Here is a 13305-nt window from a genome sequence, read left to right on the forward strand (position 1 = left end):
CCTTTGGGGGGAGGACGGCTCGATCGTATTGGAGGTGATAGAGGATGCGATGGCGCACGCTTGAGAGAGCGAAAGGCGAATGCACAGGCTGCCCTGCTCTCGCACGGTACATAAGCAAACACACACACACAACATTTCGAATGGCCACACGCGTCCCGTGGAGGCCCGCGCGCGCGATTTAGTACATCTTGAACACGCGCTCGGATCGGATCGAACCGTTCAGAGGTTCAGCGGTTGTCGTCGTCTATAAGTGTCCGTTTGTCAGTGGGCCGTTGCAGTGGAATCCTTGTCGGTCAGTCACATCCGACTGATCTGCTTGTTCGTTTTTTTCTGCCGTGATAGTTAAGTGAACTTTCGTGCGTGAAATCGGCGTCCATTTGTTCCGGACCACTACCAATCGTCGTGTAAAAGGTACTACATTCGGTACGAAAACCGATTCCTCTTTGCATGCACCCCAACCGGGGCAAGTGCAAATGTCAAATGTGCCATTAGGAATGCCGGTGTGAATGCCCTCGCGGTGCTTGGATTATGCAAAAAGCGGTTGTACGTGGTGTCTTCGGATGGCTCGGAACGAGCGTCGAACGGTGCATGCCCTCTACCGGCATGAACTCTGCAAGGAAGTGCATTTTTGTCTTTGTTTTCTGGTTTCCGTTACAGTGCCACGAGGATCTTACGACTGTCCTTACGTGACCTAGAGCCACTTTGGTGGTGGTTCGATTGATCAACAGCTGGCGATTATAAAAATATCGACCACGATCGACCAGATAAACAGCCACCAATACCAGCAGAATATTTATTTATTTTTTTGATATGGAAATTTGTGGCAACGCTCGTTTCCCATGTGGCCGCGACATGGCGAAACGTGCGGTCGATTTTTTTGGTATACTATTTACTTTCGTCGTATATTCAGCACCCGTACCGAACGCATACACATCATCCTCCGTCCCAGTGGGCATCAGGGACAAACACTGGTGTACCAGCAAATAGATAATGAAAATTGTTATCATGATACAAATGAAGGTCTTTATGTCATGATATTCGAAAAAAAAACAAGAAACTAGCCAAAAATGATAAACCCGCCATTAGAATACACGCAAGTGACACGGAGGCACCTGATGAGCCACATCAAAAAAGAGTGCCATACGGGAACGAGAGTGTATGACAAAAAAGGGAAACCGACCCCGAAGTCAATGTGAGCCGTACGAAATACAAGTTTGTGGAGCCGCCACTCTATCGTCAATTTTATCACGTTTTACTTACAAATAAAATTGTATATCATCACACACCATACACATACCACACCAGCAATCGCTACGTACAGTACGCTAATGCAAACAGTGTGCCGGGGAAACCCGTCAATTGGCACAAGGACCCGGATCGGTTCGACGATCGAGCCGGTTCTGTTTGTCGATCGAGACCGAAGCCGAAGACGCTACATCGCGGGGCGGTTTAACGATGAGCCCATAACGCCCATCCGCATCCCATTTTGGCAAACATCTGCCGAGCATATCGGGCAGCTTAAAGTGATCGTATTTTGTTTTGTTTTAAGAATGAGATCAAAAGTTCGAAGGGAAAATTTTCATGCTTTTCCACAACAGATTATTATGTCGATATGTCGCTGTGTATAAGCCAATTGTCCAAGCAGAGAAGGGCACTGAGATAATACCAACCTCCATACGGTCTAGCCAATGTTGACCTTGGCCGAGGAGTAGCCAAACGCGGGAACAAACAATGAGTACAATGAAGATGCGGAAACTGACGGAATTAAGTAATCAACACCCCCCTGCCAGGATCTTCTGCATACAAGTAATTGATCGGCCCGGCGTTGTCTTATCAAGAGCACGGCCCGATAACATTGTAACCCGTGTCAAGAGGGCACCCCGAGGGCACGTTGTATCTCGGAAGCCCGCGTAGATTTGTCCGGCTTGAAACGGTTTGGGAATCACAAGGCACGCTATCTGCAAAGGGAAAATTTCCAATTCTTTGGTTTATTTTCGGAATGTTCCACAAGAAGTTGTAACACTCAAGGTCATGTAAATGATAAAAGGAAAAAATAAAAAGGGGAATTATGCAATAGCACTCTGAAAGTGATCCCGCACCACTCTGGAGATATATCGTACACCACGTATCTTGGCGTCATGATCTTACCATGTGCTCAATTATCTTATCAAACAAGAAGAAAGAAAAAAAAGAGACCCCCAGTGTTAAATTTCGGTTAATCGAGATGAGCGTGCGGTGCACGCATTTCCCACATGATTGCCGCCGCAAAAAAAAAACCATTTCCGCCGGTTGCATTCGATAAGATTCCGGCATTAAATCAATTGCAGCTGATCGGTTGAATAGAGATCTTCGACGGAGATAGTTTCCCCCATTCCTACTGTACAGGGTTGAGGATTAACCTGTTTTTACCGGTTCTTACCATCCATTTCGTCCGTACAGCTAATTGGCTACTAATGCATTTGACGTGCGTTTCGGGTTAATATGGTGTGATTTGATATTTCCATATCAACGACTCGTCTGATAAGCCGGCGACGATGTTTTGACGGCTCAGTTTCTCGACGAGCAAATTGGTAGCCTCGATGCATGTTTCTCGAAGGAATTGCATCGGTTTGTAATGTAAATGTTTGTGGAGGCGCTGAAGTGCATCTGAAGATCTGTTCCTTCTCGGAGACTTTGCCCCTTCGATTTGACGCATCTAGCATGAGATTGGACGAGTATGTTCATGGTTGCCTTGGTTGTTGCCTTTGGTTGGAATATTTGTGAATTTTATTGAACTAGATACTAACATGTTGTCTCATAAAGTCCTTGAAATGATGGCAAATGAACCCACGAAGAATTCCCTAACCGAAGATAAAGCTAACTTAAATCTCGATAGGTCATAGTTTGGCTATCGAACAAATACCAACAAGTTGTTGGCAGTTGTTTAGAAAATTGAACAGATTGTATAGGATCTTTTTCTAATATTTGACATAACTAATACACTTCCCATAAGCTCTTCCTGATTGAAAGATCATGTTTTCACGCGGCAGTTATCAGTTTTGTAAACTTGTCTCGCCCTTTAATATAAATCCCCGTTACTTTCCCAGTGGCGCCATACCGTTACGTGATGCTACTGCGTTGACCTTTGAGGTCTATTAATCTTTCGAACACACGTGCATTATAAAATTAGTAATAAGTGCAACAAACATTGCTTAGTAAGCTGGATGAGAAATTAAAACAACATGGACATTCGATGCAGTAGCGATTCAAAACATTCAGCGCACTTCGTATCACTACTTGCCTATCGCTCTCCCTTTCCTACTTTCCCTTTTTTCTCTCTCTGTTTCCTTTTCCTCATTCGAATGCAATCCTGTTGCTATATTTACGAGTTCGCCATATAAGTTTTTCCCTATTGCCTGTGAAAACCGGCGGTGCATTTGTGTGCGTATGTAAACAAACGAAAATCCACTCACCAACAGGTCTAGGAGGGGGTACGGCTAAGGGAGCAAGTTTTCCGCGGGACGTGAAAATTGTGTGCTACACGGCATCACAGGCGGAGGTTATTTGGAGGACAAACCGTTAACGCGATCGGTTTACGTTACGGTGCGTCTTTAGCGTCGGCGTGTCGTTGAGAAGGAAGCAATTTTCTTCGCTTTTCCGAACCCTACGTCAAGGCGGTCATGGTGGACCTGGGGCAGGGGTGGATCTAAGGAATTCGAGTTTCAAATTTCTACTCCCCCGGTCAAATAACGTTCATTCGGTAGCCGACGTATCGTAGTGGGTTTTGACCAAAATTTCTGGTAAATTGCGACTTCTGCTTAGACACACCCTCGGATTTGGGATATTTTTAACAGCCGAGGGAGAAGGTCTCGTTTTTCTCGTTATGATATTCGATAGGACCATCAGGAATGATTGGATGCAGTCAGGGATCATCTGACAGAGAAGGAGAAAGGATGAAAAATTATCATTTGGGGCTTGAACATTTTAGTATCAAACTGACTCATTATGACTTATGACCCGATATTGAACGTTAGTTGAAACACATTAATTATAATATAAATTATAATAAAATATATAAGAAAAATAATTTTAAATTACTTTATGCACTAGAAATTGAAGAAATGGGTTTTAGTATCCCTGAAAGCGGATAAGGGGTTCCTTAGAGCTGTTTCTTTTTATTAGCGTTCGCTTCGAGAACCCTATCTAATGTGTTCGTTGAATCTTCTCCGTACGATGAAATTGACCGATTGACGAATAGACGGCCGAAACCTAACTGCCGGAAGTAATAGTTGGCTCATCCACTCAAGCATTCTTAACCATTTAGTCGTCGTTCCGGCGTTGGCAGTGTGTACTTCTCCGTACGGTGGACTTACGGTGCTTTTATTTACATTTCGCCGACTCCCAGGAGAGGCCACTTTGGTCCACACCCTTAGCCGTGGGCAGGGTGTGTGCCGTGCCGTGAATTAATAGGCCAGTCGGTCAATACTGCACTTTACGTGCCAATGTGCATCGTGCAGCACGTTTTTGCACCGTTTGCCCAGGCGTAGAGAATATCGGAAACGGTGTTTGTGTAGAATGAGTGGTTAAATATTGAATTTTCACTTCACACCGACCGCCTCCCGCTGCGGGACTTTGTTGAAATAGTTGAAAATAGAAGACACTCATAGCGTAGTCAACGACGGGCGCCTTGAAAATTCGATGCAACTGACCGAATCTACCACTTCTTCTCCTCCCTGCAGGACTATAGTTGAACGGCAACCTTCAACATGAGCAACAATGCACCCGGGGCCACAAACCCCATGCTCTACGACCCAATCCCGGAGGGGCAAGGTTCGACGACGAAGCGCAACCAGTTCATCGCCGCCCTCGGAAGTAAGTGTCATAATTGAAGTTGACAATCTTCCGTCCAGAAATATCGTTTTCCACGCACAACGCGCGCAGCCTCTCAATTGTGTGAATGAGGTAATAAGCATATAGATTAACGACGCGTGCTCTTCGTCGTCTTCTTCGCAGTTTGCATGGCGGCCGTAAGTGGCGGTACGGCGCTGGCATGGACCTCCCCGGTGCTGGCTCAGCTCGTCCCGGAAAACCAGACCAGCACGGTCGTTCAGGAACGCGACGGATTTCAACTGACGCAGGACGAAGGTAGGCTACCACCACGAGTACCAGGTAGGTACTCGTAACCCTCACTGACTTAATCCTGAACCACCTATGAAGACACTGATTGCGGCCTTATCGGAAGCTCGCCCTTATCGCTAACGACCGATGGATGACGTTTTCGCGCCATCGATTGGGTCGTAAAAAAGGCTCCCACGGAGGTAGTCGTGGTGAAGTTTTCGTTGCTACAACAATGGCTATCTATTGGCCACTTGACAACCGTGGCTGTTTCGACACTCGAGTAGTAGTGCGGCTTTCCTGCTGAATGCGATCATGAAGATTGATTGTATTTACCTCCGGAGCACTGATAAATGCAACCTCAGCCACTTGTCGGCGCCTTCAAAGAAGTTAGGATCGAGTGTTATTCTTATGTATTTATGTGACCCAAGGTCAGAGGCGGATCATAGAGTAAGCAAACTAAGCAGTTGCTTGGGGCCCCGGGATTTTGGCGCATTTTTTTTAATTTAATATTGAAATTAGGTTTATCATTTTACAACAAAGTTGATTGTTTATCAAATGCGTAATGAGGTTATGAATTTACTATTGAATGAAAATAAATAAAAAATATGAAAATGTCAGAATGATGCAGCTTATCTGAATTGTATTTTGATCCAAAACAGGTGCCGTATTTTTTAGGTTAAAATATGAGAATGATGTACAGACGAAAATGAAAGAGATCAGTGTAGAAATTTGATTAAAGAAGAGGAAAATGCTCACAATAGCTTAAGGACCTGGATTAGCAAAAGTAATGTGCTGCACATTTTCAAATAAAGTAAATTTGATTAACATTCGTGCCTTTTCTTTTTGAAACATTTCAAAATTGTCAATTTTAAATCGCAAAAAGAAATTAATTAAAAAAATAAAAATAAATTAGTTCTCTAATTGGTGAAATTTTATAAATTTTGGAATATAGAATTGAGTGCTGAAAGTATTGCATGTTTTTGGGGCCTCCAACTTATAGCTGCTTGGGGCCCCTAGAATGCTTAATCCGCCTCTGCCCAAGGTTAATTATGTATCGTACAAATGAACAGACTTACATTTCTAAGAGTAAAGAAAACCAACCAACTTTTACCAATGTTAAAAGGAATAATGTTTTAGTTAATTTTATAACCGGCTTAAAAAAGAAAATGAACCTATTTGATTGTTGTTGTGGATTATTTTAAATCACATGCACAACATTCCCAAAAACTTTACATAATTCGTTGCTCGACAAAAATCACCTCCATGAAGTTCCCCTGAAATGCATCTCGAGTGCTTTCCATGTCTCGTGCTGTAACCGGTTCGTACGGAACTTTTGAGCATCGAAGAGAAACTTGTTTTCCCCCCACTCAGTATTCCCCCCGTAGGGGATGTACCTTCCGCAGAGGGAAGCGGGAATGTCACAACGAGGTACGTTTAGTATAAATTAAACACTCATTCACCACAAACGGTACAGGCGTGGAACGCATCCCTACACACCGTCTGGAGCTGGTGCGTGCTGGAAGCAATAACTGGCTGATGCATTTTTAATGCATCGCAAATTACGCTCATTCCTCAATACACTCTGATGTCGATAATGTAAGCACAAGTGCCTGGATCGATTGTGTAATCGATCGTAAGGCGAGGAGTGAAAGAGGAGGAGCGAGTCGATTGGATGTGCAAATATTATTATTATTACTTTATTAGTCTGGTGGCATATAAGCTGTCGACTTTCAGGTGGAGTGGGATGCTCTTGAAAAGGTAATTAAGATAGAAGACGCTGTGTTGGGTGATTTTATTTTGCTATTTATGAAAGGCCATGCTCGGGCTATCTGCGGTAGTCCATTAATCACGTATGAGTTTTGTTTGCTTGAAGTTTATGCGATGCATATGGGAAGATCAATTCAAATTGTTCAGCCATTAGATTTTACAGGGGTTCTTATATTCAGATCAAGCTTATCAAACGTGTTCTGAAATATTTATTCACCATGTTTTGCTTTTCAGGCTCCTGGGTTGGTGCGATCCTGGCTATCGGGGCCTTCCTCGGTGCCCTGCCAGCGGGCTATTTGGCGGAGAAAATCGGCCGCAAGTACACGACGATGGCTCTGGCGCTACCGTACCTCATTAGCTGGACTTTGATTATCTTCGCAAACGGCGCTGGAATGCTGTACGCCGGTCGGTTAATTATTGGTGAGTACGGAAATATGTGCTCGTCTTCAGCTTCCCCCACACATTCATTGCTATTTCTTATTTCTCTAGGTATTGCAACGGGCGCGTCGTGTGTCGTGGCACCAATGTTCGTGTCGGAAGTGGCAGAAACGTCAATCCGTGGCGCCCTGGGAGCATTCTTCCAACTGCATCTGACCGTGGGCATTCTGTTCGTGTACGCCGTCGGTTCGTACACGCATTGGGTGACGTTGAGCATCCTGTGCGCCATTTTCCCGGTCCTGCTGATCGTAGCGATGTTTATCGTGCCCGAGAGCCCGGTCTTTTTGGTGAAAAAGGTATGCTGGACCCCGAAGGCGAAAGTAGGTGCAATCTGGAACGGGAGTTAACCTCGTCTTTTTTGTTTCTCTCTAGGGACGCCGTATCGACGCTGGTGTGGCACTGAAATGGTTCTGGGGCCCAAATGCCGACACCCAGTCGGCGCTCCAAACCATCCAGTCCGATCTCGACGCAGCGTCGGGCGAGGCGAAGGTGTCGGACCTTTTCACCAACGCCACCAACCGGTCGGCTCTCTTCATTTCGCTGCTGCTGATGTTCTTCCAGCAGTTCTCCGGCATTAACGCGGTGATCTTCTACACGGCTCCGATCTTCCAGTCGGCCGGAAGTACCATGGACCCGGCCGTATGCTCGATTGTGGTCGGTGTTGTGCAAGTGGTCATGACGTTCGCCTCCTCCGTGCTGATCGATAAGGCCGGCCGTCGGATACTGCTGCTGCAAAGCTGCGTCATCATGGGCTCCTGCTTGATCGCACTCGGCGTCTACTTTAAGCTGCAGAACGATAAGGTGGACGTGTCGAACCTCGGCTGGATGCCGCTCGCTTCCGTCGTACTGTTTATCGTCAGCTTCTCGCTTGGCTTCGGTCCGATTCCGTGGATGATGATGGGTGAGCTGTGTGCCCCGGACATCAAGGGACTCGCTTCCGCGCTGGCTGTAATGTTCAACTGGACGCTGGTGTTCCTGGTGACGAAGAGCTTCGGTACGATGCAGGAGGTGCTCGGTTCGGACTGGACGTTCTGGTTCTTCGGCGCGTGGATGATCGTCTGTACGGTGTACGTGTTCTTCAAGGTGCCGGAAACGAAGGGCAAGACCAACGCGCAAATACAGGCCATTCTCGCTGGCAAGAAGTAGAAGCGGAAGACTATTCGCGATAGCAGTTCGACAAAGCCAGCAACCACCCACTAGTGCGTCTCAGTTTTTATCTCGTAAAAGCTCCCTGTTTTTTTTCTAGCCAGTGGTTGATTTTTACTTTTGTTTAGGTCGTCTTTGTTTTAATTGGCTTATTTTAACGTGTTGTAAATATGTTACTATATGTAGCTGCCCGGGCCCACTATATATAAAGTAACGGTTTAGTGCTAAAAAGTCTGAAGATATTCTCGGTTCGTTAACGTTACGTGGGTAGTATAGGAGTTTTATTAGTTTGTTGTTCCTTTGTGCCGGCCGCTTTCAGTGTCAAGCAATTTAGCAAAAAAGAAGGCGAAGCATTGCCATTAGTCACGGGTTTAAACCTCGCCGTGCGTCAAGGAACGAAGTTTAGCAAAACGTAGTGCAATTTGAGAGGAACACACGAGGGTTGTGCACATGAACGAGGCTTGCATTTTACTGTTTGCCACTTAGAGGACGGTCCAAGATGAGATTGGTAATTAAAACTGAGCATATGTTGATACGTTTTAAAAGTGTTAGGTTAGATTGCGTTAAATTTGTTGCGATCGAACGAGAAAGTGCGTGCAAACCCATAAGAGAAGTACGCTATAGAGCGTGTTTATAAGCAACCGACTGAGCTACCGAGTGATGGTTTAGGCCTAGCACCACAAGAATTGCTAACCAATGCAGCTATGCATTAGTCAATGAATGTTTATCAATTTGGAGTTCAAAACGAACCATCGTTAGATGTTCCTTGTACACACAATCTTTTCTGGCAGAAATCACTTGTAACTTGGGAGGGGAAGCCTAACAAGTTCCTACTTTTAAAATTTACAATCTCACTATATTCCTATCATATCAGGCAAAACAACTGGTACAATATTTTTCGAAGATTTTCCTACCAACCAAGGTACTGGAATTCCTAGGCGAATCTTTCCCCGAAAATACCTCCGATGAACATTTTCCTCTCTTACGTGCTAATACCTTCACATAGAATAACCGTTAACACCTCAAGATTGTGTTGAAACATTGTTCCGTAAAAACAAAAAATTCATATTTGTCAAATTTCCGTTCAACGTACAGGTTTCGAGTAGTGTTTAAAATAACATTTCGTTCGCGGTGCCATATCAGAGGAATAAGAGAATGCAGAAAATAAAATAATAACTGTCCCTAGAGGACCCGAAACGCTAACATTTTAGCGAATGGTGAACGCTTTAGTCGGATCTTGCGCTTCCATATTCGGGTGTCGTTGGTTAAATTGGGATGCTTGGTGGAGCGGTATGATGTCAGGTAACTAAAGCAAAACACACACGCACTCCTTCCCCTGACCGTAGATCGGTTCCCACCGGAGATGGACCAGCGCACCGGATGTTATTTTTGAAGCAGACATACAAAATCACAATGCAAATCGATCGCAGTTGCGTACACTGAGCGCTTTGCGAATTTTACTATAGATAAGAATAATAAATGTTTAATGAGGAAACAAGAATATGTAAAACGTGTCCAACCCGCTACCTGTATACAATATGGCAGTTGGCCACAGTATGTAGTAGTCATTTGAGCGATCATACTGCTGTAATATAAGTGTGCGATATAGCCTATTCATCACGTTTCGTGTGCTGGTTACATGAAAGAATCATCAAGTAGCGTAAATAACGGTCATAACTTCTTGTGTTTCATTCGGTGGAATTGGATTTAGCCGGTGATAAACGAGAGACAGTCACCAGCGTGACCAAGCAGCGATGATTAATTTACTTCGAGCTTACGCCATTGTGTTTTAAATTACGTGCAGAATGGAATTATCATATGTCACGTTTTTAAGCTCAAAAGTGCTGAGGTATGATGAGACCGATGGTAAGTATAATATCATCATTTTTCTTCACTTCCAATGGCTTGATTGATATACTCCAGAACTAGGGAAGTACCTTTAATTGCTTTTTTATCTTTTATGCAGGAAAAATACCACTGCATTTGTTTTGTGACAATATACAACATTAATTGTTATTACGCAAACCGATTCTTCAGGTGGTACAGAAAACTGAATATAACCGATGCTGTGAAGTAATTATAACTGAAAGCTGGTAAAATGTTTTAATTTCTAGTAGCAGTAAGTCCTTTCATTAACAACACTTTGCGTAAGGAATTAAATTTTTGGAACACACGTTTTTACCGTCTACTCCCAAGTAACATTTTCAAGACCTATTAGACTTTAACAAGTTTTATCAATGTTTTAACATGGGTGTACCAAGTCCAATTGGTTTTATAGAGGTTTCTCAGCAGGCAAAATAGTTTTAATAATTTTGACATCCTTAAAACCTTTTGAGGATAGCTATAAAACCGCTCATTAAATCTAAAATCTTAGCAGATTTGAAGAGTCTGTCAATTCGCTGTTAAATCCTTCTTAAAACCTTCTCTTAAAACCAATCAGTGATTTTTGGTCTAGAAAAGGTTTTAAGGGATGGTTTTGACAACGTTCTGTAGAGTGGGCCCTCTTACACTTAAAACGGGTTTATGAAGGTTTTATCACAGCCTTTAAGATATTTTACTCTTAAGATGAGACTTAATGATGAGCATGAACAACATCGTTAGAACCATGATAAAACTTAAAATGTTACATGGGCTCTAAATACATATAATTTGTTAAATTGATATTGTACATTTCGACACTGAAATTATCTTTTCAAAGTATATTCCAACTTGTAAATCAACGAAATACACTTTTATTTTCTCTTCTATTGCCGGTCAGAAAACTTGTAAAGCATGCCGATGTCGTAAACTTGTATCTACCAATATCCTGTGATAAAGACTATGCTCGAAATTCGTCTTGATTTAATTAAACATTTTGTAAATTTAAATTCCGCAATCATTTTAGAACTGTTCAACGGACACATTAAACGGAGGCCTGTGATTGGTCGGCCCGAACCGGTCGAAATAACTGGTTCATAACCGGTTCTACGAAACGGTTCTTCAAGGTCATAAATCGGTTTCGGAGAACCGGTTTTGACCGGTTCGGGGCGACCAATCACGACTCTCCGTTTAAAAAGGTCGTTGAACAGTTCTATGCTTGCGGAATTAAAATTTGTAAATGTTTAAATGAAATCAAGACGAATTTCGAGCATTTTGCGAATTTTGCGAATTTGCGAATTTTGTGTCAAAGATGAAACATAAATGTTTAAATAGGAGGATCTTATTGGTTTTTCGAAAAATAACCTCTGATCGTTGACACTGGTATTCCGTGATTCGAAATAGTATCATTGGACTCTAAACCATATTTCATTTCTACTATTTCATTTTCTTTAGTTAAGAACCACTTATTTTTGCTATCATTTTTCAAACAATAATCCTCAAACTCGACGCATACATATTTGGCGATATTAATATCAGTTGAATTGCTAGCGATATTACTTTTTTTCACAATTGGCTGTTTCAATTGTGGATTTGAAGATTGTGTAGGGAATTTTTGTTCACCGAATTCATAGATTTCGTTGATGCGTTTAGCTATTTGTGCCAACGGTTTATATCCAGATCGAATAATTTTTTTAATCTGATACAATTTACTTTCGAAAGGATATGCACTAAAATTAGACAATATGCCAAAGCGTTTTACACGTCGTCTACCAAATGACTTAAATTGTGAACATTACTTCCTATGAACTAATTTCCATATGTATGTCCGTAACAGTCAACGAAGTGCAAAAGAAGCGAATTTGCCAAATCGAGAAAATGTGCAAAAAAGCTGCAAAAAAGATGCTTTAAAAAGCATGTACTGATTTACAGTTCATCCTATATTATTCAACTCTTTCGTGTTCAAGGCTTTGCTGGAAAGTGTGGTAAAATTCCTGCCATGCAAAAATAAATCAGAGATTTACTCAGGTGGTACAAATTTTCCTCTATTCTAGGACCATATCTCAACGTCGACCTTGTATCATCTAAAAGCTAATGTACCTTTTTATAGAATAGTATCAAGTACGAATCAGCCGATCGCAATGTGGCCCTGTGTGTTCAGCAGAATAGCATTTCCAGTTCTCGAATAGGTCAGCTCGTTGACAATCACAAACTCTAAGAGCTGGTAGATCAGCTACGATAATTACTTCTTTGTTAATTACGACCGCAATATCACCGGCTACCGTGGGCACGGAAATTATGTCGAGAGCTACACTTCGTTCCTGAATGCCACGTTTGTCCTTTTAACTTGTCGTGGCGCAGGCATCGTCGGAGAAAGGCTAACGGATGTTCTGCCCCGTTAGCAAAATTATCAGCTGATAATGTGTGGCAACAATTAATCGAACAATATATGCATGGCTGCGAGAAGCTTAAAAACTTGTTCTGAATATAACAAGAAAAGTTCATGATATGAGACGGTAGATGGAAGAAAACATATGCGTTGCGAAACGGCTCGGGTACAGAAACGGTACGATGAGCAGATGAAACCAGATCAATCTGGCAAAGAAAGGATGTACCCAAGTTTGGAAGGAGAAATTTGGAAAATATACACAAAACAGGTTTTAAGTTAAATGTGTTACCTGAAACGGCTTAATAAAAAAGATATCTTCATGAAGCAGAACATATGAGTAAAACAAACAAAGTAAAATTATATGTGTTTTGCTTATGTTACCTTTCAAATGTCTATTGAAGGATAAAGAAATCCTTTTAAATACTTATCAGGGTAGAATGTTTTTCATCTACGGTTGGGCCGCTGCCGTTTTTGAAATTGAAAACATGTCTTAAGGTTCACATATGAACACCTTTTATTTCGAGGTGATATGCAATATCAAGAGTTGTCTCGTACCCTATGGAGTTGAAACAAAATGATGGCAGGATGGATCATCCATTCCCGGTGTCCAG

The 13305-nt window shown here is 42.7% G+C and overlaps 1 protein-coding gene across 1 annotated transcript; it reads left to right on the forward strand.

Annotated features, from left to right (window-relative positions):
* The first annotated feature begins 328 nt into the window (after positions 1-328).
* On the forward strand, positions 329-8699 carry LOC131289184 (facilitated trehalose transporter Tret1). Its single transcript, XM_058318393.1, has 6 exons — positions 329-411; positions 4719-4851; positions 4993-5124; positions 7099-7284; positions 7354-7598; positions 7675-8699. Exons 2-6 carry the CDS (start codon positions 4746-4748, stop codon positions 8446-8448), a joined length of 1443 nt encoding a protein of 480 aa, XP_058174376.1. The 5' UTR covers positions 329-411; positions 4719-4745; the 3' UTR covers positions 8449-8699.
* The last annotated feature ends 4606 nt before the right edge of the window (positions 8700-13305 follow it).

The sequence above is a fragment of the Anopheles ziemanni genome, chromosome 3 (genome assembly GCF_943734765.1).
Source record: "Anopheles ziemanni chromosome 3, idAnoZiCoDA_A2_x.2, whole genome shotgun sequence".
Taxonomy (NCBI): Eukaryota; Metazoa; Arthropoda; class Insecta; order Diptera; family Culicidae; genus Anopheles; species Anopheles ziemanni.